At 35.6% G+C, this 17624-nt stretch overlaps 1 protein-coding gene across 2 annotated transcripts; it reads left to right on the top strand.

Moving 5' to 3' along the window:
* The first annotated feature begins 869 nt into the window (after window positions 1-869).
* On the top strand, window positions 870-15338 carry LOC102809038 (solute carrier organic anion transporter family member 2A1-like). Of its 2 annotated transcripts, none has more exons than XM_085502402.1 (8): window positions 870-1577; window positions 6218-6547; window positions 10839-11003; window positions 11619-11796; window positions 11940-12078; window positions 12984-13177; window positions 13423-13487; window positions 13739-15338. In XM_085502402.1, the coding sequence occupies exons 1-8, from the start codon at window positions 872-874 to the stop codon at window positions 13990-13992; spliced, it is 2031 nt and encodes a 676-aa protein (XP_085358528.1). In that variant the 5' UTR covers window positions 870-871; the 3' UTR covers window positions 13993-15338. The 2 variants fall into 2 exon arrangements, with proteins under 2 accessions (XP_085358528.1, XP_085358527.1); XM_085502401.1 differs by having other exon boundaries at window positions 11619-11820.
* The last annotated feature ends 2286 nt before the right edge of the window (window positions 15339-17624 follow it).

The following is a 17624-nucleotide window of genomic DNA, read 5'->3' as shown; positions in this document are numbered from 1 at the left end:
GTTGGTAGCTGGACGTTTTGGCTCCGGTTTTAGACGTTAATTTGCAAAACAGGTTGGTCGTTACGACCATGGTGTAAATTATATTCGAGAAGTAGTGTTCATTATAACTCACACCAGGGTTGTAACGACCGACCACCCAGATAGATAGATCGAAAGACAGATAGATGAAATAAATAAAATACAATTACTGTAAATAACATCACTATAATCCCCTGTTATAAATAACAGTATATATACACATTGTAACACTGATAGAATATTGTCCATTGAACTCGCAATTTTACTTTATATTTATATTAACCAATTCAGCAAATGCTGTGTACCCAAGTAAGAGGTTGACAGCTGTGATTTAGTTTCATATAACGTAGTTAACACACTCATGAATCACTTTTCTTTTTGATTCGCCAGTGAAACCAATGTGACGTTTCTCTTGTAAACCTTTTTTCGGTATAGTTTGAATTTGTAAAATGTCTGTTATTTTACATCTGTGTTGCATGTTTGTATATAATTTATTTATATATAAACACACAGCACAAAAAACTACAAAATAACTGATTTGAATAATATTTAGACACCAGTAAATCACCGATTGCTATAACAACTCTCATAACGCACTTTTCATTCTGACAGCATCAATATGGTGTGATCACTTGTAAAATGCAATTTTATTTCCGTATGTTTTGAACTGGTGACTATATTATACTAAACCGCTGTTATTTGGCATCTGTGTTGTTAATACGCAGTGCATGTCATTTACCATAAATATATAATAACACCCAGCACAAATAACTAAAAAATGACTGATTTGAATAATATTCATAAACAAGCAAGTTACAAGTCACTTATACAACCTTTCCGTCTCGATTTTAAAATGAGTGAATACAGAAAACCATTAGGAATTAACAGTGAAATCAAGTTTGATATCACATCAAAACCCAATGATGATGAAGAATATGATGAGTCACCGAACAATGGTGGTATGACAAAGAGGCTGGATGAACCAACTTGGCTAGAGAGACGTCTTGGTGATATTCGATTTTTTGTTGCCTGCCTGATGGTCGTCATTGGTCTCAATGGATTTATTGCTGGATACAAGATAGGTATATTGACTACAATTGAAAAGCGATATAATCTAAATAGTGCCCAGCTTGGTACCATTAGCAGTATGTACCAAGTGGGCCCACCTGTCACTATGTTGTTCTGTGGTTATGTCTGTGGGCGACCCAACGCTCATCGACCAAGATGGATTTCAATTGGAACCTTGGTAGTTGCGGCAGGATTATTTATATCTATACTGCCACATTTAACCCTCGGTCCGTATGAATACATGCACGAAACAGTGACTGAAAAAATAATAAATATACATCTATGTTCCAACAACAGTGGAAATGATTTAGCCAATGAAACAACCAGTTCAACATCAGAAGATACAGTTAATGTTCAACAAAGTTATGTAGCATATTTATATTTTGTATTTGGTGCATTGATGACGGGGGCTGGATATAGTCCTATATCGATACTTGGAAACTCATTTATAGATGATTTTGCAAAGCACACTACATCGGCCTTATATCTCGGTGAGTTTATTTTTGTATAATTTCAATCACTTTTTATTTGAGTTATTGGATTTTACCGAAGCATTCTTGAAGTACTGGCTAATTATTGTGCGATAGTGGGATAAGTGATTAATTTACAGAGCTGATTAATAGTATGTATAATTTGAAAGTCATACTAGTCATAGCCAGACATTGTGGCCAAAACAATCATGAAGGAAGAAAATAAACCGGACAATATGGCCGTTCATTTCCACTCAGTGCCATGCCATGCTAAGCTTACGAGATTTGTATTAGAGTCTATAAAACACATACATTGTGTATTACATGTGGTACAGCTCGTTCCACTTGTTAGGGTTGATATAAACCCCAGTATTCCCAAAGTGCCTCCACAGAGGTCATATAGATGAAAACAGGATGATCTGTGGTGATTGTAAATATTACTATAAGAAACATGGAACACGAATCATCGCCAGAAGAGAATTATTCTGCTTTATTACAGTCTCTTCCAAGCAAAGGAGTACATAGCAATTGGGACAGCTCAATCAATGAATCATGCCTATCATCACCACTGATATTCAGCAGTCCGAAACACAATCCATTCCATGTGTTGACTCTATTGTCATCTAATGGCAGCCAGTCTTCCATATGTTTCCCAGACTAAGATTTGTTCAGCTCAATCATATTTTAAACTAGCCATTTTTGACGGCACCTACAGATCACAATCAGTACTATAACGACCTCATGGCGGCACTGCCAGGCCCAGAGTGAACGCGGTAACAAGTTGGCTTCAGCGAGATTCGAAAACCAACTGTTCAGTCAAAGCCCAATCAGTTAGCCAATTCGCTAGCAAATTTGCTCGCTGTAAAAGTGTAAATAGTATTCAATGTGTACTACTATTCTACATTAAAAACAACTCTGGGTACAGACTGTCTTATAAAACGTGATTATTTATTCTTTTTCACACATTTTGCTCGGTAACATGCGATGAAAAAGTCGTATATTATTACTGAAATTAAATCGACATATAATTTAATAGTAGTTTGTAGTGCAAAATTCGAATACGGTTGAAGCTGCTATATACGGACTATTCGTTTTCACACATTTAGAGTAAGCCTTTCAAAAAGCGCAATACCATGAACATATGTGAATATGTGAAATATAGATAACCACATCAATGTTGTCAAAGCATTATAAATGCGATGCGTTATACTGTACGTCGAGCATATTTTGAAGTGATTAAAATGTACTCAATAAATCACGACGCTTGTTTTTATAGGGTGTAAAAATCCATTATTGTTAATTAAAAACAAAAGCACATGTCATTGTATTGAAAGCCACTAATCAGCAACAAACTTAATAGACAGATAATTTGCATAATAGTCACTACCCCCTGGGGGTCACTCTATACTAAAACATTACACCATGTGCGTTCTTGCTGAAAAAATAATAGTTCCTTAAAGATGGCAGCGCATTGCCAAACCATACCCCTTATTGTCGACGCACTGTAAATTTAGTACCCCTTAGAGCAAACATATATTGAGAACATCCTACTCCTATTGCGAGCATTCTCTGCCGGTTTTTCCTCACTCAAGTGGGGTGTGATCAACTCAAACAAACTTTGGCTTAGGGCGGTGTATGGGAGTGGTTGTTGCAAGAGGGGCCTACAGCGCCCGCAGCAACCCTGTGAGTTTATTCCTGGAGAATATAATTTTGAAGAGGGCATATTTGCCTCCCGCGCGCGCCCGCTTTAGAAGGTGAAAAACACCCCCTTTCCCCGCTAAATTTGGAGCGCACATGGGGTAGTAACGGCATATAGAGTGGCCCCCAGGGGTCACTACCCATAGCAAATATAAACAGTCTCTCGAATTTAGGACAAGTTACACTTCAATCATACACGCATTCAATTTACGATCGCCCATATTTTCGAGCGCCCACAAATTTAATTTCATTGGAATCCTCGCTCACACTAACGTCTTGTAGTCGACTATGAAACAGGGAAAGAAAATGAATCGAAAGAAATTTGGAGAAGAACGTTATGACGATTTAATCGGTCAGACCATAGAGGTAGACAATTTGAGCACATGGCAGACTCAATGCCAGACGTTTTTTATTCCTTGTTTCTCGAGTTTTTATAAGTAAATTTTTTTAAGGAGGACGGGAAAAAATATAATTAATTCTTTTTTTTTCTTTAGATTTGTGTGATTCTCAAAGAATTGTGAAATCATTGATCGGAGAGAAGAAATGAAATCAATGTTTATTCTATGTTTAACCTGGTTTGCAATGTCGCCAATTGGGGCACAATTTTCACGGAAAAAAATAAAGATAATAATAATTTTTTCAAGCAATTTTTTGCATGTCGGCGGGATAATAAAAGTCTGGCCTAATGACCAACTAATGTGTCATGGACTCGTTGACACCCGGCCACAATAAGTCGTTAATGTACACTCATACGGAAAGCCTGAGACAAGCAGCTGTAAAAGAAAACATACCGTCTGTGTGTGAGCATCCTTATCAGTCCCCGTTTGGACACTTATGTTTTGACCTTCGTGCGTCTGTGTGTCCGTGCGTCCGTGCCTGTTTTTTTTAGAAATGCCTGGACCAATTACAATCAAACTTCACACATACATTACATTATACATATGCACATCAATTTGTTTCACGATCTGATTCAAGATGTATGTATGGCAGGGATTTTTGTACTGAAAAATCATCCAAATTAAGTATTTCTCAGCTTTTTACAGGGGGATTTTGTCCAAACTTGGTATATACATTGGACATTGTAGGACTTTGATGTACATCTTTTTTTTTTCAGATAAGATTCAAAATAGCCGACTGGCGGCCATTTTGTTTTAATGAATAGTGGCCATTTTTGTGCTAAAAAATCATCAAATATCAAGCATTTATGGATGGATTTCGTTCAAACTTGGTACATACTTTACGGGTTCCTGGTGCATGTCATTTTATTTTTCAGACTGGATTCAAAATATCCGACTGGCGGCCATTTTGTTTTAATGAATGGGCTTCTAAAACCATATCTCTGACATGCTTTGTCTAATTATGTTCAAATGTTATATATTCATTATACATCATGTTATAGATATATACATGTATTCAAAATGGCTGATTTTGTTTTAATTAATGCTGTTCCAGGGCAATATCTCAATGTGGACAAGTACTTGTTTGACGATCAGATACAAATGTTAATCAGTTTAATGTTAAATCATCATAACCATATTCCTGATATGGTTATATTATAGCTATATTACTATAGCATATAACTATATATCTTAAATTCGATAACTAACGGGGACTGTGCCATGCATGGCTTTTTATTTTTTTTAATCTTCACATTCTCAATTAATAACTTGATTAAATAAAGTTGGATATGTCATACCTGATATAGAAAGTGAACTGAATGTAAAATACCGGCAGTAGTTCCCATTAGTGGTTGTTCCGGTACTATGTATTACGCATTCAAGAGAAAGAATCATCACACTAATTTTGTCGGAGTAGTTTTGGGAACTAAAAACGGAAAACATGATATATGGCGAACAGCTTATTTTACAAATCTACAAAATAATAACGGCGCTAAGGAACTGAAAATTCACCATTCGATCGACAGACAATTTTAAACGGGCAAGCGATAGCATTTCACGATTCAGTTCAACACTTGATGTGACATCGCCCGTCATTGCCATTCAAATCAGATAATAGAATCTTCGTCCAAACATCTCACGTGGCTAACAAAATCTTGGAAAGAAAACTAGTTGACTCTGATCTAATGTGCGTCCTGCAGAGCAAGAGAATGACCTTCCGTGGAGGGCAATGTATGGTTTTGAGTCCTCCAGCAAAGGAGCGTCTCCTTCCACAACGTAACAATGATATGTAAATCATGACGTAAGTTTAGCACAACTTTGTCACGCCGTGAAACACTGTTTTCTATTTATTTATTGATTGATTTCGGGAGCATTATCTCGTACTTTATTACAAATTGCGACCCCGTATATACTAGTACACACATTTGATAGACAGAGACCATGACGAGTCGGTATGAATTAGTTTTGATCCAAGGAAAACACGGATTTAGAGTTAGCAGACGACACGTTGCCGATAAGTTGTTTTTGCCATTCTCGCGGTTAAACAAAAAGGCGATTTACGACAACTGCAGGCAATTGATTTTGGGTTACCGTAGACGCATTATACTAATTTTTCGCACAGACACTCTTCGATATGTTTCCTCTCAAGCGACTATGGGATTTGTCTATTTTCGAAGTTACGCTCTAATATCTGAATACCGGAAAGAACCAGATTGCATTGTGATTTCAAGATAGCTAAATTATCATTTCTTCGCAACTATCATGTAGATATATGTGAATGGTGACGAACGTTGTCTGAAAACTGTTTTGTTGCAAATGTTTCACTAAATTCGTTTATTCATTGGTTCAATTATTTTTTTCTGTTTTTACACAGAGATCACGTGACTATACACGTCCATACACACACATCTTGTTGATTTCACATCCAGTGTGAAAAAAGGATCTCCATTTAGCTTTGTGTGACTCATTTAATATTTTATATGGAAACATCAGTTTAGAAAATCAGTACCAAAAACGAATACAGCATCCTTAAGCTGCCTCATTTTTTTCTCATCATTTCTCCAGGACTTGTCAATATGATGTGGGGATTTGGGGCTATCATTGGTTTGATGGCTGCCGGGGCCAGTACATATGTGTACATTGATATTAACAGGAATAATATGGATACTGCCGACTTGAAACCAATGACACCGTCATGGCTTGGTGCTTGGTGGCTGGGAATTGTCGTTGTTATTCCATTCATGGTCCTCGTGGCATTTCCGTTATTCATGATACCTAAACATTTGACAAGAAATCGTGAATTCCATCGTTATCAAATTACCAACAAGAATAACAAAAAGAGGGGAGAAAAGAAATTAATTCCACCAATACGGGCATTCATGACGACGTTAAAGGGTAAGTAGTGTTCAAATAGCATTGTTTCACTAACTGTTAATATACTAACAAATCATCATCTCTACTTGTTGCGTGCATATACTGTCATTTAAATGCATTCACTTGCACTGTGATGAACACATTGGTGTTATAATTAGTTACAATTATATGTATATAGAAGTGTAATTTTAATGGGAATCCGAGTAAAACTATATACTGAAATGCTAGAATAAGTCCAATTTTGCATGCAGTCAATCAATGTGAATGTCCGAATGTAGTTTACCTTGAGGTTGGAAATATGATGGTCGTAGGTTTTGTCAAGATGCTTGTATGTTAAGTGCATCTTTTGGGTCGACTTCCAAACTTCATCCCTTTTGGATAGCCACCTTCATTTCCTCTAATGGTGGGAAGGTTATCCACCTGAATTGGCTCACGAACTCCACTTGGCTTATTGCATAAGGTGAGAATGGACAGCGTTGGTAGTTATTGATGATCCACATCATCAACCCCTGAATATTATGGACATGAAGTGCATAATCACAGTGGCTTACATCCACCACAGCTCTTGTTCTCGCACAGGTAAGATAGTCCAGCTCACATAGGTCCAGTAATCAGGTCTTTGGTATGTTTGAGTGAACGGTCAAAATTCCTCGACAGAACCACATGCGGGAGCAGCTTCCTACTAAAGTAACGGGTAGAAATGCTAGACAGTGCAGTGAGCTGTTAAAGATGGATCTGCAATATACATTTATTTTGAAATAAAGTCCGAAAAATAGAAATAACTCACTCAACTAAAACATATTTTGAGAACACACTGACATTAATCAATAAAACAACCCACAAGAACAAAACAGTTTACAGTGCAATACAGAGCATAGTCAAATCAGTAAGAAAGGGATGTATGGTCCATGAGCAGACGCCCTCGATTTTACACACATAAAAAGCACCAAAGGCAGTACACACACTTCCTGTGTGAAGATGTCCGTTTGTGGTGTCAACGTTATGACGACTTTCATTTAACTTTACACCAACCAAGTGACGACCCTCACTATTTTCGTAATATAATAATATTTAATTGAATTTAAGTCAAGTGTGCGTAAATTAGGTTTAGTAAAGGTGAGGGTATCGGGCAATTATTATAATTGTACCATACCTACACCTCTAACATTTCTATGTTAAGTTACATGATATTCCATTTTTATTTATTTGAGCTCGACTATGTACTCTAGTAGCTCCAGGTGGTTTTGTGTGCACTTCTATGTACAGAGCTAAACTCTTCAGGAATACCCTAATTGTACCTTTCAGCTCGTTACTCATCTGTGTTGATGTGTCAATGTTATTATTGGGTATTGTATCTACAGTTTCACGAAAGGTTTAAATTTAAACACACTTATGCAGCTGCTCATAAGTCAAGGACACTCCTTCATGCGATAGATAATATTTTTATATAACTATATGTATGTTTTTTTTAAATATTAAACTCGAAAAACTTTCTTAAGGATGCGGTTATTTTCGTGAATTTTGCTTTTTTTGTTAATGAAGAGTTATTACTTTTGTAAAGTTATTGGGGTCATAATTTTATTAAAATTAAAACTGAAACACATCTAAAATACTTTTTTTTTAATAAGAAAAACTACTTGTATAACGGGATACTGTACACTTCGTTCTTGAGATAAAAGTCTGGACGCAAACAATAAATTGTGTAATTTGCATAATCCCTTCACGACGGAAACAGTGCACACTGAAGACGACGCGGTCATATCAACTCCGGCTTCTAGCCCTGAGTACAGTCCTGTAGTTTGGCCTTCTTCCGCTGATCCTTCGGCCCCACAGTACTGATAAGTCACATAGACCGAGGTTTTGACACCCGCCTACAAATTTATGGCGGAGAACCGTTCTGCAGTTTTCATAATTGTAACCAGCTAAAACATCCATCGACCAATCTAGCGATCACAAATACTTTTGTTGTGGTCGAAAAATGAACCTACATTACTGGAACGTTGGCGAAAGCTAGTTTCACGCAACGAAACAACGTTTTGTTAATAAATACGTCAAGAACAAGATGGCGGCGTACATTTTCGGTTGACGTTGGAAAATGTCGATTTGATCGACCCTAGTGGGAACTCTTATGTAATTTCTCTTCCAGTTAGGGTATTTAGAATAGTTGGACGTATCGACCTGCTTAATTTTTAACTGCAAAGCTGAATGCCTCTTAAATCGCCCGATGCATTCTTTCACAATAGTGTCGAATCCTCGGTCTATGCGACTTCTCAGGACTGTGGGGCCGAATTATCAGCGGAAGGAGGCCAACCTACAGGACTGTACTCAGGGCTACTCCGGCTCCTGATCAATCTCTGCGAACAAACAGAAACGAAATCTCTAGTTCTACTACGACTGCTGCATCTTTTCGTTGTTTCGAAGATTTACCATGACACAAAAAGAAGAACCCAAGGAAAAACTCAAAACGCAGTTCAGAAGAAGCGAACAGAAACGCATTGCCGACAGTACAATGGGGTTCACACTTCAAGTTTGAGTATTCAAACCAAGAGGGTAAAATTTCGTCAGCAAAACATGATCAATTTCCATCTTCCAAAAAGTCGGGCAGACAATTTAATATCAACCGAAAATCTGTATTGGTTGGACGAGCAGTTGGGAGAGGTCGGCGAGGTTTGAAAAAACTAGTGTCTTATGTGGGATTGCCGCCGGGCCACCCATCGACAAAGGTCCGTACAAGAACGCCGTTTCCGAAGTTGTGGTGGAAGCCGAGTGTCAGCTAGAACAAGACATAACGTCGGATGTTGTTGAGTTAATTAGCACTAGGGGTTGGCGTTTAGCCATGTCAAGCTCTTTCTCCGGTTACTAGGCAAGCGTTTGTTTTACAGACTACGCTTCGCATGTAAACATGATTTGAATATATAATGAGATGACGTCATTTATCTCTCTAACTATACTGAAACAACTTCGCTTCATTTTGGAGGACGAATACGGGCCCAAAACTTTATATTTTTGGATTTTAATACTGCAAGGCTACTAAGTGACTCCATGTTATGTGTTTTGTTGTAAAAATCAGTCAATCTGATGCTTCAAATGTCCAAAATTAGCGCAACGTGACAAATGTTTTGTTTTTTGGCGTTTTCAGGCAGAAGAAATCTGACGCCATAGAGGTCATTCAAGTGAGTTGTGCGTCGTCAGAAATTAACCTACTTTTCATGAAATTCACACACATTGATAACGTATTGGCACAGAATAAAACCCTTGAAGCATTTTTTGATAACTCCTCGCAATGAAAAATAAAAGGCTTTTAAATTCTATGTCTATGGGTGAAATAACAATAAAAATGTAAATTGATGTAATTGTAAACAAATATGCGATCCATTTTCTAACACTCGAGGCATTGACGGTGCTGATGCTGCCTTGATTTTTCAGCTTTCTTTTTTTACAAAACCCCTACGGTTTTCATACAAAACTCATTTTTATTCAAAATAACACCTCTATGTTTACTTAGTAATCACGTGACTAATTCGTGGTACATGTCGCAGATCATTTTTTTCAAAAAGCCAGGAACAAGGGCTTCAAGAAAATATATAATTTGCTATGCTTCAAAACACTTTTCCTCATGAAAACAGTTTTTACTTTATAGAGCATGATAACTCTACCACATCCTTAATGTATATAATTATATAGGAATAAATACTCATTTGACTTGTGTGATTTGCTTATTGTATGTTATGATTACTGTACAACATTTCAAAGTGCTTGATCATAAAACGCATCATTTGATATATTTTTCCAAAATGATAATGTTGATGATTTTTTACCACGATATCAGTGTAAATACATTTTAAAATATGTCAACATTCAGACTGTGTTTTGCGTGAAAGCACATTTCATTTTCAATGCAAATTTCCGGTGGAAACTTTTTACAAAATGTGTGTCTAGTGAAACCACTTTTAAAGGTGTTGTAATAATAAGCATTTTTATACATGTTCCTGGTGGAAACACTTTTCAATACGTATTTCTAATGAAAATACAGGGATTTGCACATAATGTAATGTTTTTCAATAAAAGTACAAACTGCTAGTGTTTTCATTACATTATGCAAATTATATTTTAAGTGTTTTTAAAGTGGAGCAAGGTTATAAATATTTTAAATATTTTATCACGAAACAGTAACTCATTTTAGATTTTAGAAAAAACACCTAATGTGTTATATACTCAGTTTCGAAATTATGGAAATATTCTAAACCAAAAATGCAGATGGGTAGCCAATGCAAATAGGGATACATTGTTAAATAATGATATTTTCCTGTAGATGTTTTGCAACCTTTGTACAATCTGATGGTGAATCCACAGTTTATGTTGGTTACAGTGGTATTTGCAATTGACTTAGGTATAGGCGTCGGCTTGGCGGCTTTTACACCTAAATTCATCCAAGAAGAATTCTACATGACACCATTGGTTGCAAATCTGACTACAGGTAAGTACAAATATTGACTTTTTTTACAATTAATTTTATATTGTTTTGTTGTTGACCGAATCTCTGGACATTGCAAAATCATGTCATATAAATGATTCCAATCAAATTATAAACTCGTTAATGTTAATTATTTAATGTCAATCAAACCGTTATGGTTTGGCCAGAAATGAGCAAAATGGTGAAAATTTCTTGCTATTAATTCATTTGGAAATACCATGTAATTGTTCCCTATTTGGAATTCGCATTTCCTAATATGGTATGATGCAGATACCCCATGCAAAACCGATAAATTATGGTATTCTGTAACTTATGGTGATGTGGATATAAAATAATATTAACAACACTTTTTTTTCAATATTACAACATGCATCTTTGGTTTGAGACAAGCCTAATAGCCACAACTAGCACGATTGTGCTAGAAACAGGAGTTACAACAATCCTCCACTACCATATATAATATTTCCTTCATCAATTTGACCATGTCGACTGGTGTTGTGTGAAAAACTGGTTTTGATATGTTAAGCTCGAACTTTATTACCCGCTAGTAAATGCAATAAGTGCTCTTTCATAAAAAATATGTCATTTAAGTCTTAACAATATTTCTCCTCTGTCTAGGAATAGGATTCGGGATACCATACGGCATTGGAGCATGTTTAGGTGGTTATATTATTAAATGGTTCAAAATAATAAAAGAAGATGCGTTGACAAAGTTTATGATGATTGCAATAGGTGTATCCGGCATATTAAGTTTGTCATTTTTGTTTGGTTGCAGTGCTGTAACAAACAACAAAGGGTATGCTTATCGAATTGATATTAAGTAAGTTGTACATCTGCCATATGTCACCACTAGATGATATACGAGGCTGACACAATTTCCAATACACACATATTTAATAAATGCATGTATTCCAATATTTTGTCATCGTTTACTTTCAGAATAGACGATCAAAGCTGGACTTTGACCTGCATAGCGAGTTGCCATTGTCAATCTGACCTGTATCAGCCTGTGTGTGGTTCTGATGATGTGACTTATAAATCGCCTTGTCATGCGGGTTGTACACAATATGACAATATGGTAAGAAGAATTATTGTTTAACAAAGAATTGAGTGCGAGTCTTACATGAAGATCAGCAAGACATACAATTCCAGAAAATTATATATTCAGTATACAATTCGTTTGTTTTTATTGAATGTTTGATGCATTCAATCTAACATTGATATGAATAACGATGTAAGGAGGAGGTGACTATTTTTAACCCCTGACATGACCCATAAGCTGAGACATCAAGTTGTGTGTGAATATTATTGTTTTTCTTTTATTTCAAATGTGTATAACATGTACTAGTTATTTTTGTATAGCCAATATATTGCGTATGCTGATCACTTGCGGATAACATAAGCCCCAGAAGAAAAAACAAAATGCAAGAATATGTATTGTGTTTATTCTGTCGCAAGTTAAATATCAACATGTGTGCTGAAGGTTAACAATATAAATCTAGAGGTATAATCTTGTATGTTGTAGAAGAAACATATTGTAGGATATGAACAGTATAATTTGCAATTGACAATGTGGAACTAAACGTTTAACGATCAAATGCGTGCTTTATATGGACAATTACGTTATTATACATATTCGTATTAGTGAAATAACAGAAGACAGTGACATTAATTAGCATTTCAGTATATTGTCACGATATCGCGAATCACGCAATCTCCATAAAAATTGTAACGCAGATTTTGAGAACATATTATGTTTGTAATTAGAAATAATATGTTAAACTTAAAAATAATTAATTTATATTTGTAATAAGAACATGGAATGGCCAAATTTATATTAAATCATAACCCACTTATTATGATCTCACCACCATCGCCCACAATATATACCCTATGTCTTGTGTAGTAAAGGGAATTTGGCATATGTCGCTGTAACACACAAAACGAACCGTACAGATAATACAAATTTATTTTGATTTACAGACATTCGCTGAATGTCGCTGCATACAATCGAACAAATCTACGGTAAATGGAACGTCCCTGGCACCAACGGCAATAGGGGGCGCGTGTCAACACAGTATGTCGTGTTCGTACTTTATTCCATATGTTATTATGACGATTCTATATACTTTATCTTCCACGATTCGGAATGTACCAACTGTTCTCCTCACTATCAGGTAATATTAAAGAATGAGAAATTTACTTTACTAGGTTGCAAACAACGTATAGAAAAGACGTTGTGTACTACATCGTCAAAAAGTTGCATCAAAAGTGTCGGTGAATGAAATGGCATGATATACGTGATAATAACCTGACACAGAATTCTATATAATATATTGACGTCATAATATATATTCACTGATTTTGCTTTGTAGTTTTATAAGTTTTTCAATTCTAGATGCTGGATTGTTATTGATTTCAGATCTGTAAATAAAGAAGATAAGACCTTTGCATTAGCTATGCAATTTATTTTAGCACGATTTGTTGGTAAGTATCATAACTTCTCTTCACTTTCTGCGCAGAATCACGAACTTCCTTTGTATCTGATTAGTTGAATAGGGGAAATGTTATCGTTTGTATTGCTTACTGTAAAATGTTAGTGACTCGTGTTATGTCAGATGCAGGGGTTATCGGACAGTGTTGTATTTTGTGGTTGGTGTTTGGTAAATTGTGCAAGTTAAAATAACTATTTACACTGTCTTACTAATACTAATAATTCTTGTGCATTGTATTAATAGGACCAGTTCCTTTCCCTATGTTATACGGATATGTAATTGACAACGCATGCACACAGTGGGAAATGTCCTATGATACTACAGTACAAGGAGACTGCCTCAGTTACGATAATGACCTATTAAAATATTATATAGCTGGGTTAACTTTTGGTTTCAAGGGTTTTGCGTTTTTGTTATGTGCAATTCTTTATTTTATGTGGAAATACCGTCCTCGGATTTCCACTGGCGACGAAGGACAAATAGTTACACATTTGTAAATGTATAGTAAATGCACTTTTAGTTTCGTTTATACAAGTAAGTAAGTAAATAAGTAACTAAATCAATAAATACGTAAGTTAGTATGTAAGTAAGTAAGTAAATAAGTAAGTAAGTAAGTAAGTATCACATGATCACTAATGTTCATCTGTACATGCATGTTTGACATATCAAATCGTTCTTTTTTAATAGAACCATCAATTACTGTTCATTGAGTACATAATTATCTAAATAATTAGTTTTGAGCATGTTTAAATAATTATGTTTGAAAATATGGTCGATATTGTATTGTACAAATGCATATGAAACGTAAGTGACACATTGTGTTTCAAAATAGATTCAGTAAGAGATAAAAAAAGTAAGAATCTTATAGAGTGACGTAGAAAATAATACAAAAAATATTAGAATGAGTGCTTAAAATATCTAGAAATATGACACCAATGGTCTTTGTATCCCATCATGGATATACAAACAGTTACATGGTTATTAGATGAATGGTTAGAGAGTGTAGGTCGTTACGGTGAATGTTTTTAACGTTGTTGAAAAGGTTTAAATTTCACATGGACCAAGCTGAATTTGATTAAATATTAAATTGGATAGAGTTATTAAAAAACCTTGGTGTTCTGTGATGGGATCATAAAGCTTAAAATTAGACGTCCTTAGTTTTGCGTGTATAGTGGATTGTTCATCAAAGATTTAGATGTTATTATAAAAACGATATTTGAAATGCAGAACCCGATAGTTGAAATCAAATCCCTGCTAGAAATGAAAATGTTGATTTTACAAGCGCAAAATACAAAAGAAAAAAAACATGGCCGTTACCTTACTGGGTTGCAGTAACCATTTTCTGTTCTCCAACGTACTTTTAGTAATTCCTTGGGTGAGCAGAAACCTTAGTACTCAATAGCCTTTTGGAACATAATAAGCATTGGTGACACTATGAAACAAAAAATATCGGTGACCATCAATAGCCTTTTGGAACATAATACATTGGGGACACTATGAAACAAAAAATATCGGTGGCCGTCAATAGCCTTTTGGAACATAATACATTGGGAACATGATAAAACAAAAATATCGCTGGTCGTAAAAAAATTGATTACCACGGAAAATGTGCTCAATAACTGTACCCTATATATTTATACCAGCTATTATAATTCATCTAAACTGAAAATACATGAACAAGTATCGAGCGAAAAATATGTTACTCAAATTCAACCGCCATTTTATGATTGAGGTAGTACTTGCTTGTTAATCCCTGATTTACATATTTTACACTTGTGTTTATATAAGCTGTACTGATCATCTATGATGTAATTTCAAATAAACAGTTGCAGTTTTAAGAAAATATTATATCGTTTGATTTCTGTAGTTAAATGGCGGTGGTCGTCGCGCCGGGTCCTGTTCGACGTGGAACTCATAGCGACGTATACAACGCGTGTAAAATACATTGTTTGTTTACATGAAATTCGAACACGCGCTGTGCGATGACCACCGCCCTTTAAACTACGGTTACTGAGCGTGAATCAGAGAGAAATTCTCTATTTGTATTTCGGAATTTGTATTGTTTACAGCTTATTCAAGATGGTAATGTCATGATGAGGTTATAAACAGTACCTTCAGTATTTTCCCAGACATCTCTTTTATCTGCTAACAAGTACCATGGCTTGCCGTTTATAACAAACCCACTCGAACTTTACACGAAGCATCACAATTTTAAAACCCATTTTCACACTATGAACTCTACTGAGTTGTAATCTTACTTATATTGTACTTTTACACAATTGTAATTGGTGTCGTAAACTTTCACAAAATATGTATCCCGCGAATATTTGTAACATAGTTTATTAACAAAAACTATACTGGTGACACATAACCCGCTCATAGGAAACCTAAGCTCTGTGGGTGAAACACAGAACAAACTAAACTTTTGACGGTAAACAATGCGCTGAAATAATGTTATGAAAATCTTAAACTGGTCTATATGTAAGCATATTAATGCGGATACTAGGTTTCTAGTTGGGCATACCACGTGTATAATGTTTCTAACACCAGGGAAAAAAAGATATATTTAATAGACAAGATGAGATGTTTAGGATTGATATCTTTTCTACAAATGTTGGTCGGTGGCACCATTTTAAGAACTTTCACTGATGTGCATGTGTATGTAGACACCAGCACAAGGAATTGGCCCCTATCAGTTTCTGCCTAATAAATGACAGTTATGAACATTCCTGCTGTGGTCATTTACCTACAATAGCAACATCACAAGCATGATAAAAGCCCCCTGATGTACACATTGCAGCTATTGCTGTTTATTGTATGTGACAAAAATCCGCCTAAATCACAAGAAAATTGTAGTGGGCCAAACAATGGTCAAGAAAAAGTAAGAATGAGTACAGCCAGCCATGCCAAAGAAAACTTTTTACATAAAAGCACAGAGTGCCGTGAACGCAACGTGTGTTATTATGGAACTGAGAACAACACGTTGCTGGCACTTTCGTGTAATACCGATATTGCTTGGTGTTTGAGACAAAACACCCGCATGCTTACTGTTTCCTGAACTTAGATTTGAGGTGTAGTTGTCTGATTTCGTCTATAACATGTGTGTGAGTTTCATTTATTTTTTGTGATTTGTTTGCGCGATCCCTTCTCCCCTAAATCTACTTACCTTAAGTCAACAACAATGAAATAGAAATATATATGTATATAGTTCAGCTAGTGTAGTTGGAAAGTACAAGGTCTCCGCGGTCATTCATTCGCTCTTAAGGAAATTTGCCTTCGACAATAAAAGCGACGAAGTTGACGAGTTTCTGTTCAGTAAATGGCACGTTTACATTATTTAATGTGTAACACTTTGTCTTTCGTATGTGAATATTACCTATACCTGTATATAAGTTCACCATGTAACTTGTGCATGTTCACGAATAAGCGTCTGCCATGATTCTATGTGTTTTAGCGTGCGTTGTTATGGTCGCATAGGACTCAATTCTCGCTCTTGCACATGTGACGACCCCTCCATTTTAATTGTTTTTTTTTTTTTTTTTTCTGACGCTGTCCGTTCCATTGATGCATTCGACAAAGTTGTTCTAGTCTGATCGTACATGTGTGTTGTTAGAACATGGTCCGATCTAAGGGGGAGGCCCGCACAATGCACATGTTGCCTGCTGGGCACACAATTTAAGGGGATGCTGAATTTATGATAGATTTGCAGTATTTCCAAGTGTTGTTTTTTTTATGTTTGACTAATTTTTATATTTGAGGCAGCAATTAGTAGGAATGCATGATACATTCAGGAACATGGTTGCCATGGCTTCGCCCTTAATGGAACTGCATGGTATTTGGGATATGGAAATAACTTGTACTGCATTATATGCATTAGATATGCAGTTTATTGTGTTACGCATTTGATTGTATGAATATACGTAAATTCATAGGATTCGTCTTTCATTTCGTATTGCTTCATGATGTAGTAGTTCAGAACAGAAACATCCGATCTTTGAAATATGTACCATTAAGACATATTTCCTGCAATTTACACATGTTTACGCTACTAAATATTTCAAATACACCAATAAACATTAAAAAACACCAGTATGTAACTTTGACCTCCCACAAAATAAACATGCGGTAG

This window comes from Saccoglossus kowalevskii, chromosome 8 (genome assembly GCF_978046115.1).
Source record: "Saccoglossus kowalevskii chromosome 8, keSacKowa6.1, whole genome shotgun sequence".
Taxonomy (NCBI): Eukaryota; Metazoa; Hemichordata; class Enteropneusta; family Harrimaniidae; genus Saccoglossus; species Saccoglossus kowalevskii.
Note: the sequence above shows the minus strand (reverse complement) of the source record. Positions and strands in the feature narration are given on the sequence as shown.

Coding starts and splice junctions, on each gene's coding strand:
- LOC102809038 (XM_085502401.1), top strand. CDS start 872: ATGAGTGAATACAGAAAACCATTAGGAATTAACAGTGAAATCAAGTTT. Junction 1,578..6,217: donor TACATCGGCCTTATATCTCG/GTGAGTTTATTT, acceptor TCATTTCTCCAG/GACTTGTCAATATGATGTGG. Junction 12,079..12,983: donor GTACACAATATGACAATATG/GTAAGAAGAATT, acceptor TTTGATTTACAG/ACATTCGCTGAATGTCGCTG.